The sequence below is a fragment of the Cryptotermes secundus genome, unplaced genomic scaffold, assembly GCF_002891405.2.
Source record: "Cryptotermes secundus unplaced genomic scaffold, Csec_1.0 scaffold50, whole genome shotgun sequence".
In the NCBI taxonomy this organism is placed as follows: domain Eukaryota; kingdom Metazoa; phylum Arthropoda; class Insecta; order Blattodea; family Kalotermitidae; genus Cryptotermes; species Cryptotermes secundus.
The window spans coordinates 559,513-574,064 of NW_019721758.1; the positions used below are offsets into that span (position 1 = coordinate 559,513).

At 41.1% G+C, this 14,552-nt stretch overlaps 1 protein-coding gene and 1 long non-coding RNA gene across 2 annotated transcripts in view; one reads left to right on the forward strand and one right to left on the reverse strand.

Moving 5' to 3' along the window:
* LOC111875590 overlaps positions 1-14,552 on the reverse strand; it is a 185,833-nt gene that overhangs the window by 7,814 nt on the left and 163,467 nt on the right. The window contains exons 6-7 of the mRNA XM_023871939.2: positions 13,086-13,225; positions 11,913-12,077 (exon numbers count right to left, since the gene is read on the reverse strand). Of these exons, the coding sequence (XP_023727707.1) occupies positions 11,913-12,077; positions 13,086-13,225 (305 nt within the window). The remainder of the gene's footprint in view (positions 1-11,912; positions 12,078-13,085; positions 13,226-14,552) is intronic.
* The window catches only part of LOC111875593, a 243,096-nt gene continuing 229,184 nt past the window's right edge, over positions 641-14,552 (forward strand). Inside the window, exon 1 of the long non-coding RNA XR_002844752.2 lies at positions 641-886. This is a non-coding gene — a long non-coding RNA (uncharacterized LOC111875593). The remainder of the gene's footprint in view (positions 887-14,552) is intronic.

The following is a 14,552-nucleotide window of genomic DNA, read 5'->3' on the forward strand; positions in this document are numbered from 1 at the left end:
CTCCCCCTAAATTTCGGCCGTGTACAGACAGCGTTCTCTAATAGGGCTCAAATGAGTATCTCTGTTGATTTGGAATCTTAAATTCCGAATATTTTATGCGCTTATATTCACTTTACTGTAGCGTATTTCTACCGTAAATATTTTCAGGCCTTTAGTGTGAATGAATAATGAAGGAAACCTTGGGAGGTTTCTGAGAAACAGGTTGATAGTATGTTATATGTTCTTAATCCACTTTTGGAACCAACAATCATCACTTTCTCAACACAGAATAGAGGCACATAATAAGTGAATGTTCGTGTGACGTTCCATTTTTACGAATACGGCGTAACAGGACGACGGGATGGAAAATACAATCAATGATCAGTTCGCCTAGCAGCGAAAAGAAAACAAACGTATTTGGAAGATGTCGCTGTCGGTCATAGTAGTGACTGAAGATATTAAATCATTTTATTTATGGGTATAAAAACAACCTCTTGCCGTCTGCGATACCCACACGGTGTAAACGTATGGTTTCGTTGGGACTGTTGATTGCCCCATTTGACATCAGCGGTGGGCAGTCGGTACCTCCTCAGGTGCGGTACGAGTATGCACCGCAAGCCGTTCCGTTCAAGTTGCCTGGCAGCAGCGGTTGAGTGTCAACCGCTAGCGTGCGCGGTTAGGTTGCCCTTGGAGCAGTCTGAGCACAACCCCTGAGCTGCGTTGGTTACTACAAGCTCGTAGCATTGCGCACTATTGCTTTGCCTCCCCAGGTTACAGAAAGAGGTGATAAATCAATTGAAAGTTATTAACAGTTATGGTGCGTTTTTGTGATGATAAAAGTTAATTCTTCGGAAGTGTTCAAATGAAAGAAAATATGATAGGCTGTAGCCGCAACAAGGAACAGATAGTAAGTACAACACGTTTGAATTGTTTGCTGCTTTTGTAAATATTTAATATATTTCTCAGCAAACAGTATATATGTAATACTCAGAATTACTGGGTTTTGGACTTTGTCCATCGTCCCGTATTCTATAAACTAGAGAACACAACGTTTCGGAAACTGGATCTCTTTCCGTCCTCAGGTGAGAGGGTTATGATAGAGGTTAGATCTTTCTAAGGGACTCGAAAAAGTGGGTGTCCCCACCCCCTTCACCCGAGGACGGAAACAAATCCAGTTTCTGAAACGGTGTGTTTTCCGGTTTCTAGAATACCGGACGATGGACAAAGTCCAAAAATCCCAATGATTCTGAGTGTTATACACCATCGTCAGAAATTGTTAGAATCTGAATGTACTGTGATTATGTGTTTATACATGCATAGTCGTATATACCTAACCAAGCGACCGTGCCAACGAACCTATATGAACGTGGTGGTTGACCGCTACACTCAATTGCAATTGGCTACTGCGATGGTCAGCAGCTCCAACGAGACTTTCTTCTGCAGCTCGAAAATTGGGGTCGTAGACTCGAATCAAACAAGGTGCATGATGTCCGAGTTCTTTTTTGCGATGGGCCGATCCCCCCGTCCAAGGAATCGTACCGGTTGTCTATTTAATTCATGATTTAGAAATTAATTATGATTTAGAAATGACCAAAGGGCGTAATCCGTACAGGTTGAACAAGAAGACAAAGAAAAAGAAAAGCAATATTCTTGAAAAGTGCCAACGTTTCACAGTAGTGATACTGCAGCTTTTGTTTGTGAATCCCTTCTGGGATGTGAAATGTGTCCATAAGTTCGCTTGTGGATTTCTCGTGTGTAGTAATGTATAAGGCAAATTCAGCTTCGAGGTTGTGCCTGAGGCTAGTATATCCGGACTGCTAAACTGGTATGTTGCCAACTGCAGCTACAAAATATGTGCTTGGCAGCTAATAATAATATGTGGAATATTTTTTTATTGCTAGTGGAGTGGGACTAAGTGCCTTGTACTGTGGCCACTTCTGGACTATTGTACCAGCCCCAGACGATAGGTGAGGGTGATTGTAGAGCAATTGGTGAAATGAAGATAGGCAGGGAAAACCGAAGTACTCGGAGAAAACCTGCCCAGCGCCACTTTGTCCACCACAAATCCCACTTGACCAGACCCGGGATCGAACCCGGGCCGCCGCGGTAGGAAGCCAGCGACTAACCGATTGAGCATAAGTGGAATATGTAGCAGGCATTCAGGAAAAAAAGAAGGTTTGGGGTAAAGAGAAGGTGGAAAGAAAATGCATAGGAGACCTATGAATGAACCGAAAAGCGCAGTGATATTAAAACATGTTTTCGGGAAGTAGAAAATAATCTGATTTTTCTCGAATTACATGGTTGTTCGCAAATAGCAGAGTCGTTACTGAAGCAACGCCAGGCTTCTTGCCACTTGTATACTAAGCCATTAACATTGTCACGTACTTGGGGGTGTGCGTGACTTATAGACGGGTTTTGATGACCGGACTTATTGCACACTTATACAACTTGTTACTACACTTCACAAATCACTGTATGAGAGACTATGACTTCTCTTCTCCATCTTCACCAGCCGTCTCCAGAGACTGAGTCTCATTTTACGACCGACGGTCAGTTGGCCAGTCTGTCTTGGCATAAAGCACTCATCTGGGGCTTGCGACCAGATCTTTATTACTGTTTGACAGTTACGGTCTTGTTTTTTGTGGGTGCCCTCTCTGACGAGAATACGGGTCTGTCTTTTGTATATGCTGCTGGTCGTTGCCAGCGCAGTCTTTCTCGGGTCCGAGACCCTTGGTACTCGAGACCATACATTACTGTCTCAAATTTAAGACTTCCCTTTTCGTCGGCTCCTACGACTCGCAGGGTCACGGTGGAGGTTTTCGAACGCACCTCCATACGGGCCTCTCCAGAGACTCAAAGTCAAAGTCACATTGCGACTGACGGTCAGTCAGTCTGTCTGTCTTGGTGTCGAGCCCCGGCTGGGGCTCATGACCAGATGTTAATTTTTAAATGAAAGTTACTGTCCTGTCCATGTGGGGCGCCCTCTCGTGCGAGAGGTCGGATCTGTCATTTGACAGTCATATTCGGTAGTATTAGTCCTTTGTCACTATGTACACTTTATTACAATTGAGTGTTAATATCTAGTATGTATAATATATACAAGGCCTCTGTCAGTCTAGGCTTAGTACAGCAGACTATGCTCTATTTCTAGTAGTATTTGCTACCACGGCAGGCTAGTCACTTGAACTCTCTCCAGAGACTCCCTCGATTCTCTCGTTATATAGCCCCAGGGCGGTCCCAACAGTAACCATCGTTTCCTAATAATTTGGCTCTCCTATTCCAGCTTTCAGGCGTCATGTCACAGTATGAATTTTGAATTGTGCCGGTGGTACAGGGTGGTCCTATCTTTGGTCAATTATTATTTGGGTTTCGCTTTCCTTTCTCGAACTTTCTGTTTGTGTTGCGGTATCTGTATTAGGGTTCTTGTAGCCTTCGTATGGTGTTTTGAAAACGGCTTTTCTTCCTTTATCTCTCAGAGGTTATTTAGATTAATCGTGTTAAAGACTTTTGCATAGTCAACGGAAGCTCTAAATATCAATATATTAATATCAGTTTTTCAGTCGGCTGTGACATAGCAAAAATACAATCTGTATGATTACAATTTTATATTTTTGCGTTGATAAACAATTGGAGGGCATAATTTAGGCACTTGGAGTGATCATCCTAAGATACGTTGCAGGATGTAGAGGGCAATGCCCTCTCATAAACTAAGTAATCAGACAAGAGCCAAATATATTTAACATCCTAGACACAACAGTTGAAATGAAACGAACTTGTTCCACTGCCTGAAAAGAATGAAGTACTTTGTTAAAAGATTTTACGAGTATGGATCTATATCAAAAGGCAGCAGAACAGGCAGACCTTTCAAAAAGCAGGAGTACTAGTTCTGATTTTAACCTTGGATTCGAAACAGTCTTGTAATCCCAAGCCTCATATGAGTTGAAAAATATTTCGTGAAGATATGAAACGGACATAACTGATTCAGGATAGGGTATAATGGCAGACGCTTTTGAAAACGATGACAAATGTGGAGTTCCACAAAAACATAAATTATTTGAGTGGTTTAATGACCACCAACTGTCCAAAGAAAGTCCTTTACAGTGGAATTTAGTCGGTCTATGTGTGGTGAGAAAAATTACTCTCACCTACATTTCCTAAGCTATATCAATGGAAGAGAGCGAATTAGGTATAGCGTGACAGTCCCAGATCTTATATTCATTCTCTTTTTCGAAGAATGTTTGCAGTCCTGAAGTTGTAATGAACGTTGAGATGGCCGTGAAATTAACCAGACGAAAAAGAGAAACGATCCACAAGTAAAGATTTTCAGTCGCAGAACTGAACTCTCCCACGTATGTAACTGTACCTGTAATTGGAGAATCTAAGATACGGACTGTTGATGGCTCGCCAGTATCCATGTATTACACAATGCTTCGGTTTGTCAGCCACAGGAATGAAATCCTAACACTCCGTTGCCATGAACACAATTACCTTGAATTACAAGTTAACTCTTAGGTCAAAAAACAAAACCAAAATTAAAATATATATTACAGAGAGCGGTACAAAATTAAAATCCTAGTTAACTCTAAGGCATAAAGAACAAAATGGAACTTAACTTCTAACTCTACATTACAAGGAAGAGGAAAGGACCAAACTCCTAAATTTGCTTCACGAAAAACAAGAAATCCTAAGTCTGGAACGCGAAATATAGAACTAAATTCCTAGCTAACACTGTGGTTAAAGTAAATAATACAGGCAAATTTTGATATAAAGAAAATTCTGAAATTAAATCCTAAACTCGGTACAAAAGAAAAAAGGAAAGTATTTAAGTGAAAGAATTTTAGAATTGCAAGTTAGTTGGGATTAATTTATATTTGAAACACATTTCAACAAGATGAATATCTAACGAAATAGAAATGAACAAAATTTCTGCGTCCTTGCAGGCCTACATGATAAGAATGGGTCTGCAATACCAGTCCTACATACGTCATAAATGCCGGTCACGGTAGCCGAGCGGTCTAGGGCATGTACTGTCTTCGCTCGCTTGGAAACCGCGATCGTGGGTTCGAATCCCACTCAGGGCATGGATGTTTAGTTTGTGTGTGTGTGCGTTTTTCTGTGTTTGTGTACAGGTAGAGGCCTTGCGACGAGCTGATCACCCGCCCAAGGGGTCCTACCGAATGTGTAAGATCTACAAAATCCGAAGTGAACGGAGAAGTTCATGGAGGTAGGCCTAGGCCCAGTGGGGCTGGAGTGCCAAGGAAAAAAACGTAAGAAATGGACATCTAGGTCAATGAATGAAAATGATAAAGAACTTGTTTGGAAAATATATTACTTATTGTAATCTGAGCTTGGTTTAGGGGTTTGCTGATTCGTTTTCACTTTTACCGTGCCGTACCTTTCATATCTTTTCTAATGTCCATGTTTAGGGCGTGGTATATAAAACCTGTGAACCTGTTTAATGTATCGAATGAAAACCGTGTTTCAAAACACCGTGTTCTCTAAGGGATGTCCATACTGAATGACCCAGCTTACCGACGAAATACTGTTTCATATTATAATGTATCCTGGTACGTAACGCGGCAAGAAGTTAATGGGTTCCGGATTAGATGGATCGATTTATTAGATAAGTTGATTATAATTACAATTACAGTTATTCAAAAATTAAGTCTTCCACACGATTCAACCTGAGTAGTCGTATCCAGTTCCTTAGTTGAGTCTTCTGTCCAGCTCTGCGGGTTTCCTCTCGTCGCTGTTCGCGTCCTTTCGCCGCTATTATTCACTCGTAACTCGCAACTCAGGAATTTGGCCTCCAGCGGCTTAATTTCATAATAAGTTGTGCCATTATTGGCTTAAATGTTGAATAGAAAGACAAAGACAAATCTGGTGATTTCATAAGGTTACATTTTTCCTCAAGGAAGGAATATTGGCTAAAATGGACACTCTCGTAAACCTCAAAATGTACATATAATATGAAATAAGTGAAAATATCGAGCTAACAAGAATTCGAGCAGACCAGGCAGATGAGATGATAAAGCACTGCTAAACAAAAACTGTCTGCTACTGTCGCTCTTTTTGAACATTTTTAAATGTGTAGAAACAAATTTAAATTCAAAACGCCGCTGCATACGAGCTTAAAAACGCGTATTTCATTATTAACATTCCTGTTTAGTATTTAGAATCCCTGCTCCGGCTTTCGGTTGAAAGAGAAGCTGCCTTAATTGATCTGTTTCGCGATATCCTTCAGTCCCTTTAGGAAAATGCTCGAAGAGTATTAAAATAGGACAGAACCGTATCCTTCTATATTCCTTTCAATTCACCAGTTTTAATTATTTTAGTTTCTCGCAACTTCAGCTGATAACATATCAGTTATAAGTTATCCTTCATGTCTGGTTTCAAGTCTGGATCACTTCCACTAAATTAGTAATTAATACATTAAGACATGTCAAGTCCTTCTGACGTCTGGAGGCCTAATGTTGATTTAAAACATGACTTAAACTTTCCGATCGTTCTGTGAACTCCGTTTTGGGGGAAATCTCTGATGTTTTGGATCGTGATTGATGTAATGTAAGCGTACAGGGTGAGCCCACAAAATTTGTCTCACGGTACGTGTATGGCACTCTACACTCTCCACAGACAAGAATACTATTATGGAGAAGTGTGTGGAGACATGGCCCGTTATATATTCATATGGCGAATTTAGAGTGTTATTCTATGGAATACGGCATGTCATGAAATTGGTTAGCTTTGCACTAATATCTGTCAATTTATGCAATTCACAACATTCAGTCTCCGAAACATTACAATTTTATTCAATATTAATTCCGCCTATCTTCACTCTTTTGACGAGATCGGAACAGATTACGCATGACCTAATCCAGGAAGATGATGGTGATCCAAACCATAAGTCGAAAATTCATAGACCTCTCTACACTACAATATTACTGAGAAGCTTCGTTTCTTTTCTATTTGCTTTAGTCACTTCTTGTTACATTGGATTTGTAAGAATGCAGTGAACTCAGTCTAACTCAGTTCCTTCCCATTTGCATCAGGACAATACAATCTCAAGTAAATTCAAGGGATCAGATTTCTAAACATAGGTATATGTACAGAAGATAATTAGAAGCGAATAAGCTAATTTTTCACCAAATTTCCTTGTCATTTCCTTTCTGCATTACATGATATACCGTATTTACGCATGTATAGGCCGCACATTTTTTGCCAGAAATTCAAGAGGAAAACTGGGGTGCGGCTTATATTCGAAATATTCGAAATCACGCTTCATTAAAGAAAAATTATATTCATAATTAGTAATACAGGGTGTAATACTCCTGAAATAATATTCCAAGAAAATTATTTTTTCTATAATTTCTGTCTGAAAATTGTGCTGCGGCCTATACACGCACGCGGCCTATACATGCGTAAATACGGTATGTGTATTAGAAATCATCTTATATCAGATTTATTGCTTATACTTGCAACCAGAGACTTTTTATTACCTTATATGTCATATTCATCTTCAAACCAAATTCTTTTTAAACAGGTTTCCTGTAATTAATTATTTTGTTTCAGTTAATGAAGGGACGACAGTATCGATTTTATACCCATCGAAAAGGGAAAGGGTGGAAACATTGCTTATAATTAAGTAACATATTTACGATTTTTATGAGCGGGCTGACGTTCAATGTTCCTTTATTATTTTGCTTAATATTTTGTCCTTATTATTCCTGCAGTTCGAGGATGCGTCATGTTATAGAAGTACGCCCCTATTTAGGTGTGTAATACTAAAAAATATCGTACAGATTTTACTGAAATGATAAAGAGAAAATAAATGTTATTATTGAAGTTTTGTCTTCCCTTCATTTTTTTTTTTCCAGCCTTTCATGTTCCGCCCTACTCGTCCCATTTGTTTTGATCATGCAGTTGTCTGGCTAAGAATACAAACTACAAAACTGATATAATTATCTTCGGCGTCCTATCACTTTCTCCGTCTATTATCCAAATATTTTTCTGAGCAGGGTTTTCCCAAATACCTTCAATGCAGTCCGTTCCCTTAATATGGAAGATTAAGTTTTAGAGGGTCACAATTCACCAGGTTAAGTTGTAGCTTTCTATGTTCTAATCTGGGTAGATTTTTAAATGGGATATGGGAAGTGAAAAGACTGTGAACTGAATAAACTCTTCAGTTCATTACCAGAATTTAATCTGCTCTTAATTTCTTCGAAAATGAAATTTGGGTTGTTTCTCTAGTTCACAAATAATCGAATTTTACCATGTCCCCTCACTTATTTAATTTCTTTCCGTTTTAATGGCCTCCAAGGCCTGTTGCAGGGATATCTTAATGATGCAGCCTGGTTTCAGTTTCGGCATTATCTAGCACAAGTACATTCTCATTCCGTATTCAGACAAGCCGCAGAACTGAACATGGCAAGACTTCGACCTACACAGAACAACACCAGAAAAATGGGGAGATGAATCCGTACCCCAAGTGGGCTTATTATTAGCGATCTCAGTGTCCGAGAGGTCTAGGAGCACAAGCAGTGTGGCTGCTGGGGCTGAATTTCGTCTCTTTTAGTTCCAAGAACTAGCTGATTACGGTAGCAGAAACCGAACGTTTAACACTCGCAATACGAAATCCCGCTGCTGCACACAATTCACTTCCGAAGAGTATCGTCTTCTGGGATACAAGCCATGTAGTCCGTTGAAAGTCAACCAATGGAGGAACATATTGCTTCCCTCTTCAGGGTCGAAAAATAAGCCGAGGGATAAACCAGCGTGAAAGCAGGGGAGAAGCAGAGCCCTAAGTCTTCATAATCCAGTTTCATTCACCCACAAAATCAAAACGCATTTTCCTAGGAGACATCTAAATTTCATTTTCGTAAACCTTCTTACTGTACCATCTGACCGCTTCCTAAGCGACTTTGCCACCAAAATTTGTATGTATTTCTTACATTTCCTTCGATCTACATGTCCAGTTCATCGTACGCAATCCCAATGACGTAGTTTCAGGCATCACTTTTCCAAGATCTTGCAATCAAACAGCTCTCAGTCGCTCCATATCCTCGCTTTAACCACCCCTGATCTGATAGGTACAGATCTACTCCACGCCATTCATTTCTTAGCCCACGTCTGTGCCTATCTGAAGTACAGCCTACACTTTCTATTAACGCAGTCAAAGTGACCTTGCTGGCTTCAGCCCCGGGCGTAGTCTTCTGTTAAACCGGTTTAACCACTTGGAAAAAAAAAAACGAAGATCTCTCTGGCGCGGAGAGCAACCGGACAGTGAAAGTGGGAATCAAGCCAGGACTATACAAGGAATAGATGAATTTAAGTTTTAAAATACCTTTCTCGATGTAGGAAGATATGGCGAAGTCCATCAATGAAAGAGGACAATGTCATTCGCTACTTTAATATTACGTAGCTTCTTCCCATGAGAACCGTCGACTCCGTTTCCTGGAAATTGGACTCGATAGATTGTAAAAGTAATTGACCTGACCGGGGTCCAATTCCGGCTCTGTGGACGGTGACAAATGTTACTTGGGACCTGAAGTGGTCTGCGAAAGTATTCAATCGAATAGAAGGATCTGACATTCTCACAGCGGTTGTTATGAATTGTTGTACTTTCTGGTATTTAACGCCGTGTAGGCAGCAAGCAAAGCTCTTCCTGCTGTGTGCTTCGTGCTGTTTTTTGTTGTTGTTGTTGTTTTTTGGTTTTCTTTTAATTTCGTTGGGTGAGGTGAGACTGAGTCCATTTGATACGCCGGCCACTAGTTGGCCTACTATACCAGCCTCATGTGACAGATGAGTATGGAATATTTGGTGGAATGAAAATTAGTAGAGGAGACCGAAGTACTCCGGAAAAATCTACCCCAGTGCCATTTTGTCCACCATAAACCCCACGTGTCGTGATACGGGAGCGAACCCGGGTTGCCAGTGTAGGAAGCCGGCGACTAGCCACCTGAGATATGGCACGGCCTCTCTTGGTTGGCATACTCTTCGATCCTGAAGATAGAAGCGATATTCCTACGAAACGCCAGTTAACTTTCACCCCACTACACGATGTTACATCGCAGAAGGTACATCCCCTCAAACTCAACCCAAGGTTACGATCTTCTGGGATATGACTTCTTGTAGTATGGTACAGAGATACCAACGATTTTGAAGAACCAATTGGTTACGTTTTCAGGGTAGAAGAGGTCATTAATGGAGCCGGAATAGCTCAGTCAGTATAGCGACTAGCTGCGGGCTGGACGACCAAGGGGACAGAGTTCGAGTCCCGGTAGGGTCAAGGATTTTCTCTACTCCACCTCGTCCAGACCGGCTTTGTGGCCCACTCAGCGTCCTCTGCAATGGATACTGGGGGCTCTTTCCCCGAGGGTAAAGTGGGCGTGGCTTGAAGCTGACCACTCACCTCCAGTCAGTGCCGTGGTTAAGAAAATATGGATCTATACATCCACTCCCCCATACGCCTTCATGGCATAGTGCTTACTAAGTTAAGCACAGGGACTTTACCTTAAAGATCATTAGTACCCATCTACCAAACTAAACGGTGTCATATGCTAGATCGTAATCTCCATAATCATCGCTGGGAAAACCTAAGATTTCACTAATGCAATCCACTCCGATATTCAAATAGAATTTTTTATATTTTCTCCAATACGTCATTTTAGTGCATTTCGGAAAAGAGACAGGAAACCGAAGGCCGCCCGTTAGTCCTGTCAGCGTGGGCTCCCAAGCAGCATCACTCAAACGGCAGGATCACTTTAGATTTGATCAATGCTGTAGACACACTGAACTGTATGGAGCCATTTCATTTTGGTTTTACTTCAGATTTGCAATATTAAGGGCCACCCTCCACGTCTCACAACGCTATGGGCCTTCACGGCCTGGTACAGGGATAGCTTTACTTTTACTGCAAAATTAACTTCTGCGTGTACTTTCTGAGGCTAAATCCAAAGGTGCATTTGCTTGTGCCGCCATCGACAGTTGAGATAACGACGGAAATTTAAATTTCGTATTTCCTAGCAACCCATCATTGCAGTACTTCGTGGATGATACAAAGTAGCAGAAAATCGCTTCTGAAATTAAGCATATCCTCACTAATTCAATTTATTTCCAGTAAATCCTGGATTTTAACATCAAATTCAATTTTATGCATTCTTTGTAGTCGGACTAGCGACGGCGACAGGGCTGAAAGGCTGGGATTTGATTCCCGGCAGCGGTAAGCTATTCTCTTCTCCATAGCTTCCAGATCGGTCCTGGGGCCCTTCCAGCTTCCTATCCAGTAGGTACCAGGGGTGATTTCCCCGTGGGTGAAGTGGCCGAGGCATGAAGCTCACCACTGATCTCCATCTAGTGTCGAAGTCAAGAATGGTGGAGCTACACCTCCACTCCCCCTATGTCTTCATATCATACAGCTTAATTATTTAATTATCTTTACCTTTTCATGCATTGTTTGCAGAAAATTCATAAAATTAACACATAACTGGAAGACAGGTACCGTGCAGCTGCATGCTTCTTCGCAGAATATATTCAACGGATTTAGATGAAATTTCATACTAGGATCCACGCTAAAAGCTGTCGAGCGAACTTACTTGTCGGGCTTACCGGTCAGTTATAACTCCTAATTTCCGTGAAGCCAAAATTGAAATTTATTGATTTTTTCAGAAGGGGTCTGATAGAGATGTACAGTATTCTAAAAAAATCCGCATGGTGAACATTTAGCGAAATACAAGGAAAAATAATTTCTGGCACTGAAATATGGTATCTTCAGTGTACCTGCCCTCGCAACAATGCATTTTTGTCTGAAATAAATGAATATCATAACCAATGAGACATATATGATAATTAACACAAATCGCATTTGAAAAAATACATATCATTTTGAGTGCATTCCTTCAGTCCGGTTGACAGTTACTGGTAGGGTATATACTTACTGGGTTCGTCACCGGGATCCCGTACGAAGACGGTGGTGCTGGCCATTAGCACGCCCTCGTCACTAGACGCTCCCTCTGTGCTATAGACGTCCTTGTCCTGAGCTCGAGCCTGGGCAGCAGGGAGGGGCTCCAAGTCCGTCTCGCACTGTACATCAGAGCAGCTCCCTAGTGACAGAGGTACATGACGTCTCACATTAACAGTCTTTAGAAATGATGACAGTTTTCTCTTGCTTGATGGAAGATGGTTCAACCTGTTCCACTGTCCGCACTGTGTTGAAACCCTGACGAGTGAAAGAAGTGATTTCCAAATCCTCATATATCTAGCCGCTATTCGGTTGTCAGAGCCTAGGAATCTTTCCTATTATCTGCCACCATGTTATGGCAGTATTGTGTGTCAAAAAGAAGAGGGTCGTAGCATTGTTGTATGTCAGTAGATCTCGCTAGAATTAACGGCGAAAATATTTCGTAAATACATAACTCCTGAAAGTGCAATAATACCATAAGACCAGCAGGCGTATAAAAACTTTCTCTCAACAAAATCAAAACCTTAACGTCAACCATTCTATTCACTGTATACATCCGGTTACAGAGTACATATACCACTTGAATCCATCTGGGAACAGAGAAAATTATGATATATGAAGCAATCGGGAACTGATCGACAAATGCTCAACTCCTACTTTCGTGATTTTATTTGGCGGCACAGGACTAGAAATAGATGTATTTTACTGGTATGTTTCGTTAGTTTCAGTCACATATTCACAGATCCTTTGTGCATTCTTTTGAATTTATAAATCCTTCATTTGTTATTGTGGCATTCTTGAGATTGGAAGGCAGATAACACGAAAGGTGAAAGTCTAGTTTACGACAAGAGGATGTTCCCAGGGAAGATGGTGTTGATACTGAGAAGATATTCTGTGTTAAGCATCCTGTTCCTTGTGCCTTGACTAATCAAAATGTACATTTGTGGACATTTAGAACTGAAAGTTACGACAAACCAGGGGCACGGCTTTTGTTAGCTTATATGTAAGATCTGTTTTCAAAATATGACACCCACCTCTTTCTCACTAACATGTTTGGTTCGTAATTAGGATTTTCATCGGGACATACACGGACTCGACTCACACGGCTTTGTTCGGTACTAGAGCCCGGTAATTGGGAGGACAGGCTTACCTTTACAGACTGCAATGTCGCACTGGAAATGCACCTCGCTGCTCTCAGGGAACCTGAACATTGAGTACAGTATGGCGTCCGCTGCTCCGGTCTTCTCGTCGTACTTAAACTGTGAAATGACTCGTGGGTTCACCGGACATCTGAAAATTACAAGATTCACACTCATTCAAAATGAAATCAAAGCGCAGATGGGTATTCAAATGAAGATACCGTTTGAGATACAAAGAATTAGGTCAGAAAATAATATTAAAATGAAGCTTAGATGAGTTAGACGTGGAGATGTGGCGGGCGCGATTATGAAATTTTAATTTCTGATAAATCGAGACATTTCTTGACCACATGAGTATTAATTGGCTGCATTGTATAAGACAAGTGATTCATTAATGAAAGACAGGGATCGTATCCTAGCAACAAAAGTGCGCCCTGCAGGCCTTGCATGCAGTTACAGATTGTAACAAAGAGACATGAATTATGACATCAGGTCTTTTTCGTTCTTAATGATAGCTTCAGAATTTAATCTCAGAAATGAACGATTAAATATCTCAAGAAATGCGCATAGTTAAAGAAGTTCAAGTTGTCAGGAATAGTTTTTATAATCCCAACATCGTCGTCGTGATCGTCGCCATTATCATCATCATCATCATCATCATCAATGGCTCTACAGCCCCTTGTTGGGCCCTGGCCTCGTCTTCAGTTTCGTACTCATTTTTTTTACGCAGTCGGCAGAATTCCTTGGACGAGTGATCAGACCGTCGCAAGGACGCTGCCTGCACAGGGCAACACGAACACAGATAATCGCACCACAGTGTTTCTTAGTTTCGTATTCATCAGGCTAGAGGTGTGGATAGTTTCACAGATTGGCTGTAGGTCCAAAACTATGGTTTCGAACTTCGTAATCGTGAAAAGCAAAAAATACGATCATTAATACTGATGATCGGACATGTGCATTTCTGACATCTAAGCCAGAATCTGCCACTGAAACCGACAATAATAACCGATTCTTAATAGTATTTACATACTCGTATATTAACTCTTGTTCTTGAACTTCACAGCGCCTAACACAGAAACAGTAGTCACTATGGCCGTCAAAGAATTAATTTGATAAATTTCAGTGCCTAAACCGTCAATTTCCTCTTCTCTTTCTTGATGCAGTGTTCGTTACGCAAACATTTTTCTGACAGTAAAGCTCTAATTAAAAGTATTTTTGTGTGAAGGCCTACAATTAAAATCATATCATCAAGCAGGATGGTGTGTCGGCAACGCTCTAGGTTTGTATTTGGGAAGTAGCCGGCTCGAATCTCGGTTGGGACACGGGCGATTATTGTTCAATTTTATTCGTGGCTTTTTCCAGTCCCGCCAGATAATGCTCCGACTGGGACGAGACCGCTTCATTCGAAATTCTTTACAATTCGTTATTCGCCACTCATGCTAACATTCGACACTGTATAGCCTGAGAGTATGAGGCCG